This window comes from Schistosoma haematobium, chromosome ZW (genome assembly GCF_000699445.3).
Source record: "Schistosoma haematobium chromosome ZW, whole genome shotgun sequence".
NCBI lineage: Eukaryota > Metazoa > Platyhelminthes > Trematoda > Strigeidida > Schistosomatidae > Schistosoma > Schistosoma haematobium.
In genome coordinates, this window is record NC_067195.1 from 48,464,386 (window position 1) to 48,482,384 (window position 17,999).

The 17,999-nt window shown below is 30.2% G+C and overlaps 1 protein-coding gene across 1 annotated transcript in view; it reads right to left on the minus strand.

Annotated features, from left to right (window-relative positions):
* The window catches only part of MS3_00003748 (uncharacterized protein), a gene marked incomplete at its 3' end in the record, with an annotated part of 86,212 nt that overhangs the window by 55,745 nt on the left and 12,468 nt on the right, over positions 1–17,999 (minus strand). The window contains exon 2 of the mRNA XM_012943827.3: positions 14,123–14,160. Coding sequence (XP_012799281.3) covers positions 14,123–14,160 — 38 coding nt within the window. The remainder of the gene's footprint in view (positions 1–14,122; positions 14,161–17,999) is intronic.

The following is a 17,999-nucleotide window of genomic DNA, read 5'->3' on the forward strand; positions in this document are numbered from 1 at the left end:
GAAGCCATGACCAAAGGTGAATATTTTTATTGATAAACAGAAAATAAATCTCCAGAAATTAGTCAAACAACATTAGAAACTTGATCATACATTGAATTTCATTAGGTACTTAGAAATTACTTCTTTAATCATTATACTTTGTATGATAATTGAGAATTCTATCGCAGAACATAATATCACATAAACAGTTAACGTGCATAGATATTTTGTTTGTTTAGTTTTAAATAAATTGTTTTTTTACTAGAAATATTTATTGTTTCTACTACAAAGTTATTTCTAAGGGTTAGATCAAATGAATACATACAGGATGGTAATCTATGAAGTACTAGTTTCTGTACATTAGAAACATTTTGATAAAAGATGAAAAATAACTTAATGTCCGAAAATTCGTATTTCACGGTCCTTAACAGTCTTTCATCATTCAAGTGTTCCACCATATTTTTTTAATTATTCAATATGAACTAAAAGTAGATATTAAATTAAATAAGTGTAAATTATTTAATAAATGACCAAGAAAAAAGTGCAGATTATGACCTACTAATTATTTTAATAAAATGAATCATAAGATTCATCTGATTGAAACACAGTAAAATAACTATTGATAACTATCCTTAATTGAATAAACGTAATATCAATACGCATAGACTACTAAGAGATAGGAAAAATCAGCTTTTAGCTGAAGATGAAATTAGGAAGAGACATTGGAAGTGGATAGGACACACATCGAGAAATTAATCACAAGGCAAGCGCTAACCTGAAATCCTGAAATGAAACGGACAGAGAAAGGCCAAAGAATACACTGTATCGAGAGTTGGAGTCAGACATGAAAAGGATGAATAGCAACTGGAAAGGATTTCTCAGGATGGGGTTGGATGGAGAATGCTGGTGGGCAGCCTACGCTACTCCACCAAGGGGTAATAGGCGTAAGTAAGTAAGTCATCACCGATATTATTATTTATGTATGCATAAAAACTTGTAAATGCTTAGTAAATATGGAAGCCAACTGTATAACTTAAATTCACTATAAATTTTACCGTTATGCACATGTTTGTCAAACTAAAATATGCAGTATAACTCATCATACTATTTTACTAATGAATTTCGAGAGTTAATTTCTAATCGTTTCTTATGTGATTGAAAGATTTTTTGTCAAAAAATAGTTGCCCTTTTAGCAGCTTTAAAAAAACTCTTTAGGATAACTGACATACATTAAAGACAATTCTAAACCAGAGAGGAATTGGCAGTTGTTTTTTTTGAGTCTCTTGAGCTCGGTGTATCAATGGCCACTTACAAATTTACCTACAGAACATTTAAATCGGTTCATGAGTACAATACTATTACACTTCAATGCCGCAATTATTATTGTACAAGGTCCATTCAAAATTATTCAACATAGTAAATGTTTGCTCATTAATGAATTAATTTGGCATCAATTTGTTAAAGCTCTGTAAAGAACGCTGACGTGTTTAGCCAACAACATTGGAAGTGGGAATAGTTGTGTCTACGACCTGAAGTGAGGATCAGTTCACTTTGTCAGAAGTGGGTTTTATAAATCATCTTAAAGTTTTACATAACTCTTTAACGTCATAAATTTTCATCAAAACAAAAATCTTTTGATGTTGTTGATTTTTCGATCTAGATGGTTTAATTGTGAAGCTTTCATTCCGGATTTGAACAATATCATCAGCTCTTAGGGTGTCTGTGTAGAAAAACTGGATGAGCCTCAATCAGATCATTCTGCTCAAAGAATCCAACGACAGCAGAAGCATCCAGATGAGCTGCAAGTTCTCTGCATCATTCTAAAACATAACACTTCTTAAAAAATTAATAATTAAAATATGGTATGACTATTGCTAAGTAACTTGATTTCATTGGAAGTTATATTGAAATAAGAATTAATCTATCTAATCAGAGATAAAAGCCATCAAATGCTAGATATAGTGTCGTTTTTAGCGTAAAATAGCATTCTAGACAGAGCATACAAACTGAAACATCACTAATCGGTTGTGTGAAGTTTACACGATGAGTCTGAGTTACACCTCATAAAATACCTATAAAAAGTGACAGTTTACTACAATTTACTAAAATAATTTAATGCATAATATAGCGACATGAAGACATTAACTGGTAAAGAAAAATAAATCTATGTGGCTACTTGTTTTGGAACTTTCGATTAGTTCCGATGTTGTTTCGAAGATTGGGCCTTCAGAATTATATGAAATGAACCAAGTAAGAGGTCACTACCATAATCTTACCGTTTACCAGAAGATTTGTTTGACTTAACCCCATTTAAAAACGGAGAAATTGAGTTTGAAAAAATTGCCTCTTGATGAAAATATATGTTCAAGATGTGCAGACAATAAATATCTTTTATTGTCCGCAGTTTTTATTCATTCTTTGAGTAGGATCATATTAATTTGATGTTGGTCCATACTTTGAAGTTTAATGACATATTGACTTAATTGTTTCGTCAGGAAAACTAAAGGCAAATGAGGTACGTGAATTTCTTTGTGCTTTATCATGCTTACTCACTGAATAAGTATATGAAAACAGCCTCATGATATGCAGAGCATTGCAACTAAACATATTTATAGATATCCTGTTTACAAAAAAATATTTACTAATTCAACTATCGAAGCATTGTCGGAGGATTTACGTTTGTAAGTACTTTGAAGTATATATTACCCATTAACTTATTTTGAGCTTATTTAGAAATCATAGTTTTTATTGATACGAAATTTGTAGTATATTATTCCGTTTATGCTTTATACAGAATTATCCGTCTTACTTACATTTTAACACAACGCATCCAACTTTCATTCATTATATTTTCTTAACTATTCGTGCTTGTTAGTTTATGACTGTCAGAAGGTTTTATTGGTAGATTCAAGGATTTTTATTCAGTTAATTACAATTAATACTAGTAGTTATTCAATACAGGGCAGAGATAGAGTTCGATGTCAAAAAGTAGTGTTTCTGGAACTCGGTGCATGGAGAAAAAGATGAGGTCCTAGGACATGTCACCAAACTTATCGGTGAAAATGGATTATAATTTCCTGAAAAACCTGATATCGTCCGTAATATTCATTGTTTTAACTTAAGAAAATCTTAAAAAAACTATTCCTAGTGTGAAAGTATGAATCTTTGAATACAGTGAAGAAAGCGGTTGACGGTTACGATTATCCGAAGGATAGAAATTTCATACTTCAACCTCCAACAGAAGGTACAGAATACCGCTTTACTGTTAACTTCACATTAAATTACCTTGTGCAGTTGTTGTGATTAATGGACGCTAACGGTATAAATTACATTGCTGTTTCGCTGGTTTTTATTGACATGGGTACTTGGTATTCTTTGATAGTATCCAAAAAGACTTGAAACGCTTCATCTGGAGTAAAAATGTACCGTCTTTGAAAACTCTCACAGAATTACACCCGTCAATAGTTTTCCATAATTCCTATTTTCCAACCTTACTGAAGAATCATTCCAAATTTTACTAATCATATTGTTCGAATGAGGTTCTTAGAAACAGATCTTCCTCAGAATTCGGTTATTATATTTTCAAAGTGATGCTTTTCTCTGAACGTCCTTGAAAATGCTTCCTATATTTATTTCTGATGCATCATCAACTAGCATTCATTTCGTTCTTCTGCAGAAAGTTAAACCAGTGATATATGTTTCACTAAAATATAACGTCACTAAATAGCGTTGTTCTTAAAGTTTGCTCAGAAACTTACTAGAAATCATGAATCTTCGAAGTTGATTAGTCTTGAATAACCCCTAGTTCTTACAAAGATGAGGAAATATAAGCTTTGAGACACCCCATATTTTGGCTTGCAAGATAAAATCAGATATACTAAATATAGCAAATACGAGTAAATAAATTATCATTGCTCAGTTGTTGGCATATTTTACACATCATTAGTTCAGTGTGAAAAATCAGATCACTAGAATTAAGATGATTCAAAGATTTTAATGATGACCTAGTCATTTTATTTGACTCAGATTTGGTCAGCAAACTTTTACTTCATCAATTTAGTTTCACTGCTGTACATAGCATTATTGAATTAGTTTAGATAAACATTTTCAAGAAGCTTTCTTAAATTGTACATTCCAAAAAGATGAATCCTATTTAACGACCCATGTTAATATCATTTTTCTAACATCTATTTTTTATAAAATGTGGATGCCTTTTTGTTATTATTTTTCACCGAACCTCCTTAAAAAAAGTTAATTATTATAAATACTTAAATCATTTTTCCAGCTAACGTCTAAAATATTTGGTTTCATGAAATGAGTTTTTCTATTGACATCAGTCAAAAAGACTTAATTACAAGAAAGTTATAACCTATTGAAATAACTTTAATGAAAGTTACAAAGATTACGACGTACTATTTTACCTTGACTTCTTGTTGAAAAAAATGAGCTTAATATTCATTCATTGGATTATAACACTTCATAATAATTTGTACTATCAGAAGGGGTTTTAAGGAGATTGTAGAAATTTCATCAGTTGAAATCATGAGTCAATTGAAGCTGGACCACCATGGAAAACTTGGAAGCACTGAACAGCCGTATCTCCACCAAAACCCTTCTGATAATAATCACCCGCTCACTAATGACTGACTTCAAGAGGCATTTCCTGAAGTTCTGGTGAGAACCTGTTACCAGTGGAGTTCAACGGAGTCTGTTGTAAAATAGCAACTTACTGAAGACAATGGTGTACGGTGGCGTAATTTCGTGGATTACTTGAAGATAGACATTAACATTGTTGGATGCTAGCTCAGTGGTCTTATGGTTAAGCACTCGCGCGCGAGATTGATAGATACTGGGTTCGAATCTCGCGGAGGGTGGGATTGTGGATGCGTACTGCTGAGGAGTCCTATATTGGGACGAAACGGCTGTCCAGTGCTTCCAGGTTTTCCATGGTGGTTTAGCTTTAATTGACCCATGAATTCAACTATTTTTTCATTAGCAAAGTTGAAAATCTAAGATGATGTTTCATTAGAAAAATATTTACATTTAATGATCATACAGAGGTTTGCAATACGTTCTAAAATTTTAACATTTGACCTATCTATAAAAAAATCGAATTTATCTATGCTTGTAGCTAAACCTTCAGTATGATACATTACATTAAATGCCTAGTGTATTCACTGAAAATGATTAGCTTAAGTTAAAACATATACGTTCAGAGAATAATTACGAATCAGGTCATTCGAGTTGATGTTATGTCGAAGAGTATTATTATTTCAGTGAATTTTTTTGTAAAAATAATGACTTCATATTGTATTTAACCGATATTATGTATAAATAATTTATATAAAGGTTATATTTGTGTACTGAAGACGCAAACCTTAATTCTTATTCATTCACAACAATTATGTTTCGAAAATCACGAATTAAACTTCAAAAGATAATAACTATAAGAGGTCGACAACGTTAGAAAATTGACAAAAAATCTGTTTTTTTCTTCAAAAAGCATAATGAAAGAGCACTCTGTAATTCAAATATGACCAATGGAGATGAAAGTGAACATATATGGCAAGGGTAAACAATAGTATCTTGAGATTATTTGCTTGTGTTCGATAACATGTTGATACATAAAACGTGCCTTATTAAATCTCACAGTATTAATCATAGAAATAACTAAGTTTAGATGAACATGTTTTGCATCGAAATATATTGAGTGTGGGATAGTTATCTACCGTCGACTATTAATGAGGATTATACGGTATCATGAAATGATTGTAGTTAGACACTCACACTTTTGAATAAATGCTACATGTCCTATGTGCTAAGCGTTCCTTTGCAAGGTCACTCGTTTTTCTTATGGATGCAAAGTCAGGATGCCCACTACTCAAGAGTACCACACTAGAAGTGAACGACCGACCAGTACTTCGAGATGTTCAGTGGTATTCTATCTGGGGTCAGTTTATCATTTACACCATAAACACTATACTAACTCTACAGCCCTTCCAACAATATATATATATATATATATATATATATAATTTGCTACACTTTTATAGTCTCGTAACATTTATAACTATTTATAATATAACATTTAACTCAATTGCATGAATTAAACTTTCTACAAAATATTTAAGCAAATAGTTATACAAATGAATCATTGGATATTAAATCTATATTACTTAAAATAAAATAATGGCATATAAGTTTTCAGGAATTATTACAAATTTCATTTTAAAAAATTACAGTAAAACAAAAACGATATAATTCACTTGGTATTGTTTTACTTGAATCTTCTCATTGATGTTTAGGACTGCAATTGATCAGTCGTTTATTGGCATATATGTATAATGTGCATATCGCCTCGATACTGCCTTAATTTACAAGCATCATAGGCAAAGAAGGATAGTGACTAGTTGTGAAATCCAGGACGCGCGATGTCGTTTGAAGCAAACTGTACTGAGTTCGAGCGTTAGAGTGAACATCAACTCTGAAATGCAGGTGCGTCCAGCTGATGAGTCCCAAATAGGACGAAACGCGGGTCCTGGACTCCACTGCTAGCCACAATTGATCTTTGCTTATAAAACATTAGAAATGCTGAATTCCTAGCTATAGAAACTTGATCTAAACTAGAAATCAATAAAAAAAGAAAATGTTTATTTTGTGATAAACGAATAAAATTAGATTTTGAGAGTATTCAAGTTTTGAGATCTTTACAATCTACTTAAACATAATGAAATGAACTTTAATGTACAATGAGTTTTATTTCATAGCAATATAACAACTAATAATTCTAATTAGAACAATATTAATGAAATGAGTTCAATTTGATTTGTATTGACAGAAGAAGGACAACTACACTTCGTATTTAATATACTTGATTAAGTTGTCATGTTCATTTTGTTTAGGTTTTTTTAAAATTATTTTATCATACATTATGTTTGTAATCTTATTCCATACAATGAGTTTCATATTACTTTGAAGGTTGAAATCAAACTTATTTTGTAGCATTGAATGTTGATTTTATTTTGTGACTACTAAAATCATCTTATTACATCTATACATCAAATTTTGCAACATTGTTTATGAGAATCTTTAAACAATGAAACAATAAAGAGTGGAAGTTTTAGTTCAACCCAAGTGTCAATCAGATCAGCGATTTATATTTTAAAATTACTATTCTACAGTCTATCGTAATGTCTTTTCATATATAGGAATGTTAGTTTTTCAGAAATCACCCACCGATGAAAATATAAAGCTACATCTTTTCACTAATTTCAGACAAATATATTATAATATTAATATCATCTAGCTGATGATGTGATAAACAGTATGTTAATTATTTTGGATCAGTGAAAGGCATTTTTTGCTGATTTAATTAGTTGAAGTTAGACATTAAGGCCGTTAGATGCCGGCTCACTGGTCTAGAGGTTAGTAGTTTGCGTGCGAGATGGTGGATGTGCACCACTAAGGATTGACATACAGTGACGAAACGGTCATTCAGTGCTCCCAAGTTTTTAGTAGTTGTCTAACATTATTCGTTTTATGATTTCAAATAAATTAAATCAACTTCGTTCGACATACATTAACTTATATATTTGCATCGATTTCAATTCTATTACATTGAGAAAGAAACACATGTTTCATTAAGACTGATACGCTATTTATACGGCAATCAATCTATAGATTCAAACTTTTTCTAAGTGTACTGATGCAATAATATACATGATCCAATATAGGGCAACCAACAAATTAGTTGTTAGGATCAGTTAACAACTCGAATTTATTCATACTCTGAGAAAAAGTATAAATTGAGTGAAATGTGTGTTCATAAAAAAATGAAATAGAGATATTGTTGCTTGTTGTAAACAATGCTGTATATATTTAATATTTTCGTTCTGAAAGACACTTCCTTTTTTGTACATTTTAGCGAGTGTTCTTTTTCCAAACAACCTTTTATGTACTATTCTACAAATCGTTTTTCTTTTTGAATAGTTACATTACAATTTAAAATAGGTTATCATTTAACAGTAAACATTTTAATAAAGATATGATTGAAGTAGTTATATAATCTTAAGACCATTGTAACCTCTATCATGAAATAACATGTTAACAATATTTATTTCTATGACTGATGTTAAATTTCAAATTTGTTGTCATGTAATTTCTACAATTGAAATTGTTTCACATTGATATTGATAAAAAAAATATCAAATTGGAGATATTTATGACTTAAGATTGTAGATAAAACTTGAACAAAAAGAAACAAATTACATCCTTAATAGAAATAAAAATAGATATTATGTAAGATTACTTATTATGAATGCCTGGAAACCATCAAAATCTTTAGTTGGATACAATTAAATGACTTGAATTTCTAACGATCAGATATATTTACTTAAGTTTATATGAATGAATTTCTTTGTGCATTTACAACTAGGAATATCTTCAATGCTCTGAAGAAGTTCAGACAAGTTTGCTAGACGAAATGTAGGATATATTTAAATTTCAATCGCTGAGATTATTTCAAATATAAATTTCACATACAATAACTTCTCTATACTCGATGCCCATTTGTTGTCAAACTATTCGTTTTAATTTTAATAGTTGAATTTATGATTTAATTAAAGCTAGACCATCATGAAAAACCTGGAAGCACTGGATGACCGTTTCGTTCTATTATGGGACTCAGTAGTGTGCATTCACGATCTCGCCTCGCGAGTGTTTTCGAATATTTATATAAACTATTTTCCAATTGAATAAAATTAATAAAGATTTTATATTTCAGGCATTAACTCAGAGTAATAAATATATTAATTATGATAAAATCATATGAAACTAAATAACCACTCACTTTAAAGAAACAAAAACTCGATCTCAAAATGTAATTTGCTCTCTTTCTATCCATTTATACAAGCTGAATGTTATTTTATTGATTTATGTAAGACATAATGTGATCAAAGGTTTATGAGTATTGTAATCATTTTTAGTATGAAACTTTTACTAGTGGTTGCAAATGATATGATTACCCATTGGTTATATAATTACTATATCATTTATGAAAGTGAAACTATAAATCAGGTAATTCTAATGTACCGTGAATACTAAGATTTGTAGGATATCGAACGTATTCATCACCTTTATGTACAATTTCAGAAAAGTTCACTAAAATTGACATCAACTATTTTAGAATACTATAATTCAAAGTTATTATTAGTGGAATTTAATTCAAAATCAAATTAATATGTGTATAAGCTCATCTAGCATTGGTTGTTTGAATCTTCTCACTAACGTTTAGGACTGCAATTGATCAGTTTCTTATTGGTATGTGTACATCCATTTCAGATTACTTCGATACTGTCATGAATCACAAGCATTATAAGTAGAGATAAATGATACCTAGCAGTTGAATCCAGGATGCGCGTATCGTCCTATCCAGGACTCTTAAGCCGGATATACTCACGTCTCAGAGTTGATGGTCACTCCAAGACTCGAACCTAGAACCGTTCACTTTAAATGCTGTCGCATTATCTAGTTAGCTACTATGTTCTGATAGCCATTAATGTTTGCAATGAGATGAAGTTAAATTCCTTTAATATTGTTTGTTCAAATCTTTCAATTGGTGTTTAAGACTGCAAATGATCAGTCCCGGAGTGAATATCAACTCTGAGATACATCCTGCTAACGAGTCCCAAATAGGACGAAACGTGAGTCCTGGATTCCACTGCTAGTCATCATCCATCTTTGCCTATAATACTTGTAAAACCTGTTAAGATGTGAAGTACTTCTCTAATTTTCATTTATTTCCACATCAGATTAAGAGAATAGTTATTTACATATACATATTTTGGGTATATCAGTAACATGTAAAACTAATATAATAAAACAAATATTTGTCTAATTCCTCTACGATTACTTAAATAAATAATTGTTAAGTTATACTTATATTTCAAGAATTGAATAGTTTGGGGGTAATATATGTTCATTTTATTATTTATCACTTTTAAAATATTAACACCATTGGATGCCGGCTCAGTGGTCCAGTAGGTTAAACGTTCGTGCGCGATACAGAGGGCCCTGGGTTCGAATCCCGTAGGCGAGACCGTGGATGCGCGCTGTTGAAGAGTCCCGCAAAAGTTTGAGACAGCCATCCAGTGCTCCCAGGTTTTCAATGGTGGTCTAACATTAACATCATGATCTCAATCAAAAACTTCCAATACAATTGTATGCATCGATTTAGTGAACAAATTCTTAATATTATAGGACACTATAGTTTCAAATCTATACATTAAATATCATTCTTTCATTTGATTTTTATCATTCAAATTTCAGTAAACATAAATACATAGTTTATCACTGATTCCTTAAATAAAAACAATTTGTTGTAAGATGACCTTATGTTGAGAAAAAATAACATGATTTTTCTGAATATATATATATATATGTACTATTTTTCACGATTCTTCTATTCCTAAAATAGGGATATTGAGTTCATATAATATAATCTCCATAGTCCTCGAGAATATCAAATGATTAAAATTACCATAACTGAATAATACATTTGAAAAAAAACTAGTTCATTGAATACATTATGTTCTTTAGCAAGATGGAAATAAGTTTCTGATCCGTTTACAGGTCCATAGAAAAATAGTGGAAAAAACTATCATGTACCTTTCTTATATTACACAACACTATTGAACTAAATATGATGAAAAAAGAGAGAAAAGTTATCACCAAATTAGACAACGAAAACCAGATATTAATTTGCCTAAGTAGGTATCATTACCAAAGTTTGACTTGATAATTTCAAATAAATTGATCGCCGGGTTGATTGTCATAAATAAGAATAATATATTTGTAATCTCCCAATAAGTAGAAAAATAAGATTTCCTTATGTTTCGTGACTTAGTGTAAGTCACTTTTTCAGAGAATAAATAACCTGATCAAAATTAATCCAAGTTAAGACGTATTCAGATCTTTTTTTTATTGATCGCACATAATATTGTTGTGTTGTACCTTTATACTAGTTAAATTTGGGTTAATTTTGATCAGGTTGTTTATTCTCTGAAAAAGTGGCTTATACTGAGTCACGAAACTTCAAATTATCTTATTTCTCTTTTCATTCGGATAATCCAAATATTTTACGTTTTATCTATAATTTGCTTAAGGTTTAAATTTTAGCCTGAAATAACATTTTTACACCTAATTTTCATATTCCATAAATATCTCTTCAGTAGACAAAGTCTTTTCAGCTAGATGAGTGATTTCTTAAGAAAAGAATTTACATTTATAATATAACCAAATGAGAAAATACCATATACCTGTAAAATGCTTTTCATATTTCGAACAAAATTAAGTATTATTAAGAACGTAATTAATTTCACTAACTGACTTTCATTTAATATTTATCAATTGGGATTTCAAGTATACAAATTATAGTTCATGGCATCAAAGTCAGTATTGTTTTGTGACAGCGTTGTACCTTTTTATTATTTGAAAGGTGTTAAATAAACGTAATATAGTTATTTATTACTAACCAGTAAGGTATATTTGCATTTTAAACGAATATCACTACAGTGGAACTTTTTATTTGGAGTAGTAGATCTTTGTTGAGGATGATCAATTTCTTAAGTTTCAGTTTTTGGTTCCCACCATATTTTAACTAGCCTGGCTTCAGTAACCGTTTAAAATTACAACTTATATAAAACAAAGGTTTTTACAGAGAAAAGAAACAATAGAAATAGTTATGTAGGTATTCCGGTTTCTGTTTGTCTTTTATGAATGTAAATAATTTAAGATATAATAAAATATCGCTATGAATGTACTTCGAGTCAAATACTAGAATGCAAATAAACATATTTACTAAAAGTATTTGAAACATACTGTAAGCTTGTTATTAGTTTGTGCCATTAATTCGATAAATTAACAACTTTAGACTGGAACACATTTCCTAACTAGACATTTTCTTCTTAATACATGATAAGCCAACATAAGTAACAATAAAATAAACGACATTTTGACTATCCGACCATAAATTATCTTGGATGTTAACCACGTGTTTCTGATGTACCGGAAACTTGTGATCTGAATTTTATTTGAACGAACAAATTAATGTGCAATAAACATGAATCTTATAGTTCATTCTGTATACTACAACTACTATTTACAGTCGGAAAGATAAGATAGACATAAAGTGAATAGAAAATGTGATATACACGTACGATCATATAGAAAATAAGTTAAAGTGGGATGACTAACAAGGTGAAAATAAGTGTAAATACTGACTCGAAAAGTATGGATTTATTGTTCTGTCCAAAAGCTGGAATAATCCATGTGGGCGTGACATGGTGCTAGAATCTATTATGAGATAACGTTTTTCATCGTGAAAACAATTGTGTCATAGCCTCACGTACATATCAATCAATATTTTGTACTTAAACACGAGATATTTTTGCTTTAATGATATTGTGTAGGATGTTGGAAATAAATCGACATAACTATTAATTATATATATGTAATTGTTGTTCTCTTAAGAATATCGCCGGTACATCATAATCAGATCTTAATTACTGGACCAACGTATTTTCGTAAACAAAAAGATGTATCATTAAAGACAGCTTTAGTTCATACAAATGTAATGTCACATACATTTTGATCTCACATATACTTAAAACAGTAAATTAAAGTACTGTTTATAAATGGTACAGATATTTTTCAAAATTTTCTCCTAACAAACTTAATTTACGTGTACTAGATAAACCTGAATTTCAGGAAATTCAAAGTCGAATGCCTAATAGTGACTAGTTTTAAAATACAGTTCCTTTTGTTTAAATGAGAAGTTGTGATCAATGCAAATGACCCGGGTTAATTGTAAATAAGGTGCCCACCGAAGACAATCGAAGATGATTGTACAGTACCTTGGATTGATCGGAGTTAGCTTTGTACACTATTGATTTTTGGCTGGATAATTCGGTGGTTTAAGTCCTAGATTCAACTTCCCAAAAGTAGGTCAACGATGTCTACTGTTAACGAGTCCGATAATAAGATGAAACAAACAGTCACTTCTGAATGGTTTGCAATGATTAGTCACTTCGGATCGGTTTACAATATCAATAACAGTACAAAATCATTGTTATTTGCTGTTTTAGCATTAGCTGAATAAGAAAATCTACTACTTTGAGCTTAATGGATCTCAATACGGTAACCAATATAATTCAACAAAATATTCACTTTCAGCAACCTTGTCACTCCAACATTTGATCGAATGGAGATAAAAATGTGTTAGTTTTACGATCAATAGAAAGACCATTTTCATCAAGCTAACTGACGTATTTCTTCAAGTAATCTAGACGAACATTTTTGTGAATCGATAATAACCAAACACTTGTAATCACAGTGTAAGTAGACTCATTTATCATACATAGTTTACCATAAACTGAATCAATCTTACTGATGCTGCTGAAAATTAAACATCCGACGAAGGAAATGAAAGTCACCAACATTCGTGATATTCACGGTATGGTTCTGACGATGATGAAATGATGAACAATAGACACATGGATACGGTCTGTTTTCCAAATCACATGATAGTTAGTTAAATTTATTAAGACATACAAGTTTCCCTTACATATATATTGTCTTTCAATAGCTACACAGTACGATGCCTAATACTACAATAATATAAGATGACGTTCCTTTTATTAGGTTAGCAAAACAGAACACATTTTCTAATGTGATATAGGCACAATAATTCGTGTAACCTAATGAGAAAATGAAGGCAGATTGATCAAGATACGCATTTTATGAACGTGACTGACTAATTCCATTCTTAGATATTGAAGACAAGGGAGAAATGCGAAATTTTCCAAATAACTTCACATCTGTTGGAAACAATAGTGTTCATCTGATTTTGGTGAATGTTTTGAACTTTGAAGTGAGATATGTTGAGTATATGTGTGAATGTGGACGTTAATATTCAGATAAAAGTACCCCCAGTTGATAAGTCCTATACAGAATGAATTGGGTCTCCTAGGTTTCATTGATATCTTCAATAAAAATATTAAAAAATGCATTTTTAATAAAATAATAAACAATAAAAAGCAAGAAACAGATTATAACATTTTCTTTCTAGCAATAATACAATACTTACTTCTAAACGTGATAAAATGAGTGTAGTCGAAGATTCATCTACAAAATAAAGAAAAAGACAAATGCCTATTATTAATTTTGTTTATATCTATAGAAACAACGCTGAAGCCTAATTTATCACTAACTTGATGTAAAAGATCTGTTTCTCAATGAAGCGAAAAGTAAACAAATAATATATGATCTACTGACATTGAGCAGTTTGTGATTATTTTCATTTGAATATTAGAATGTATAACTTTACTGTCTATCATATAAGTCCTTGAAATATTTATTGTATTGAAGAGATTAATATAAAACAATGTAAATTCTTTTATACATTTCAATATACATCTAATAATGCAAATATCGTGAATAACTCATTTCATATTTGTCTTTTTCAATGGCTTTTCTTATTTAACACAAATTTTATCATATCCCCCTCCTTAATTGCGTAAAAAAAGCGGTTTTTAAAAAAATACGGTAATTTCATAGTGTTTTAAAGTTTACATTTTATTTTTACAAATACCTATGTAAGTATACAATATTCACATTACAAATGGGAATTATTACATTAGCCGAAAATATTTGATTAAATTAAAATAGTATGTTATTACTAAACTATTGTATATAGTGCTAAAGTATGGTTGCCGGTTGTAATAAAACTGCTTCATTTTTGAAAAAAAAGCAACAGAATATACTGTCATCTCAGTTTGACAAGATAACGATTAATAATTGTACTTTTATTATTAAAAAGTATGGATGATATCTCTTTGTACTTAAACATACTAATGATTATGTAATTGATTATTACTAAGAATAAATCTAAATCAGAATAAAAACATACTCTGTTATGATGGTGGTTGGAGGTAGTTAACAGGAAACCTTAACCTAGGTTTCGTGCTACTTGGTACTCGTCAGCAAGGTTTACCTGTAATCTTGATGGATTTGATCCCGTGTCACCTAGCTTCACTATGAGAGACTTTACCGCTGAGCTATCCATGCCGCAACTGAACTCCTGTAGGATTGAGATGTATTTACAATTGACTGATCACTGAGTGTTGATTAATGTCATGTATGTCAGGTTCTTTTTAGTGCAGATCGACTACCTCCAACCACTATCTTATCTCAACATGGTGCACTCAATGTCGACTCACCTAGAGTAGTGGCCACATTTCAACTTGAACATGACATACATGTCTTTGATCACCACCCAGTGACCAGTCAATTGTAAAGTTATACTCTATTAATTTTATGCCATCACTTTGAGTGTTAAATAAAACAAAATTGGTAAAGGTTTTTGAATGTACACTCTAAAATATAATTGTTTATAATCTCCTATTCTGATTTATTCTGATGATGAATAATGAATCAGAAATAGGGTTCTATTGGTGTTGTAATTATTTATGAGATATTTTTCACATATGACTATATCAGTCGATTTCACGATAATGTGTTAATTTGTTGTGTACTTCCTGATGAAGTTGTTGGGAAGTAATATAAGTTTTTAAGTTATTATGTTTTTAAAATTGAAATTTGATCTAATTTAATTTATATCAGTAACCTCAACTGAAGTGAATTTTAAATTAAACCTTATCTTATATTCATAACTAATGTAATTGTTGCTTCTAACTGATTAGAAATTTTTCAGTGTATATTCTAGCGTTTAAATGATCTTTATGAAGTGTTATTGTGAAGACTATATCTTAATATATTCAAAATAATGAGTGGGGGGTTTTGTGAATAATACAGTAATTTTAATAATTGAATTCATGAGTTAATAAAAGCTAGACCACCATGCAAAACCTGGAAGCACTGGACGACCGTTTCGTCGTACTGTGAGACTCCTCAGCAGTGCGCATTCACGATCCTGCACGCGGGTCTGGAATCCAAAACCTTCCGTCTCCCTTGTGAACGCTTAACCTCTATACCATGGAGCTCTCATCCAACGGTGTTGATGTCTATCTTCAACCAATCCATGATATTGCACGATCGTCCACCATTATCTTCAGTGATTAACTGTTTCACATGTCATGATGTATAAACAAAAGACATTGTATTCAATAGATTCGTATCATTTACCGTAATCAATCTTATCAATCTTTATTTAATTTGAACTAAATAAGTTGTCAAGTTATCTAATTTAGTTTGTTTTTCTTCTATGCTCCTCAATAATTTGTTTTTTTTCTAATTTATTGATTCAATTTACACTTAACTGTGTTCTTTTCGGTCAGTGTATTTAAGAAGTGGTCAACAATATTTTCTACCCCATTGTTTTTCTCTCAACTTCAATCCATATTCAGATATATACAAATTGTGAAGTTTAAATGAAATACTTATGTTTGAACTCAGAAATAATTCAGTTGTAAAATAAATAATAGATATTGCTCATATTTGTTTACGGATTGAATATTACATAATAACTTCTAACATAATTATTGTATTGACTTTCTATTCTAAATAAACTAGCTATTACTACGTATTCAACAGTTTTACAAAATTTACATATAAAATTGTGGTGTGGGTTACTTATATCCATATAAGTAGTATCTAACGGTGGTCAGGCATAGAATGCATTTCAGCAGAAGGTCGATAAGGAAAGAACGGAAACGGAACGCAATTAGTATGAAAAGGCATGAAAAATGAAATCTGAAACAATTGACTGATATTTGCAAAAGGGACAGTCAAGATTGAGACGATGGATTGATATTTTGCAAATTAACTATTTACTATATGGTTCTCAGATTTTATTGAGATGATCTCTAATTTCTTGTCTTCACTTGTGTTCTTGTTCACTATACATTTAGCATCATGATTTGTTCAATGGGCTTCTAGACACTTTAAATTAAACCAATTAAGAAATCGATAAGCTATTAGGGTTGTGTTTGACTACATCCAAAACTAATTCGAGCTACTGAAATGATTAATTAACTAAAATTATGAATAAATTAATATATTTGTAATATCCCAACCAGTAGAGAAATTAAATTTTTACTGACGTTTAGTGACTCAATGTAAGCCACTTCTTCAGAAAATTTAATTTTTCTACTAATTGAGATATTACAAATATATTAATTTATTTCTAAAAAAATCAAATTTATGTCGTTTACTGATTCTTGATGATGGAACGACTCTGAGTAATTATACAATATGATAGTTAAGGGATTTTCACATTAAAATGTAGATTATTTCATCGCATATAGATCAAGAATATCTAATGAAAGGTTTCAACTTAGATGTAATCTTTGCGAAGTCAAGTCGAATTCTAATTTGAACAGAACAGTAATTATTTGGTAAAATTTTAGTCACTCACTAGATACTAAACAGTTGAGTTTTATGTAAACTATTTGATCTACTCATTTGATATCAGTATATAAAGCTATGTTGGAAAGGAGTTTACCGATAAACATAGTTCGATTCAAATTCCATAAATGGCAAGAAGTCATTAATTTATCATGCTAAAAGCAAAAAGTTCCAGTCATAGTGACAGAGAAGTTTGAGAGGATGAATTGATATTCTGAGACTTAACATACTTGCTATATGATTCTCAGATTTTATTGAGATGCTCTGTAAATTCGTCTCAAATACATTGTCTCCACTCGTGTTCTTGCTCACTACAATGACTTAGATATTTCGTAAAGTGAAGTATTAGTTTATGTAAGTGTTAAAGCATATAATTTGCTATTCAACACACAGTGAATTCATTTATGTAACATCTTAAACTTCAAGCATTTTCAAATAAGTATAATCCATTGTTTATGACCAAATAGTTTTCAGTATATTTAAGAATTGAAATATATTACTGTACCTAATACAAATAAAAAAGAACATACTTCGAATACAGAAAAAGGAAGATAAGTTTACTATCGTAATCACTATCGAATCAATTGTTTGTTTTCATA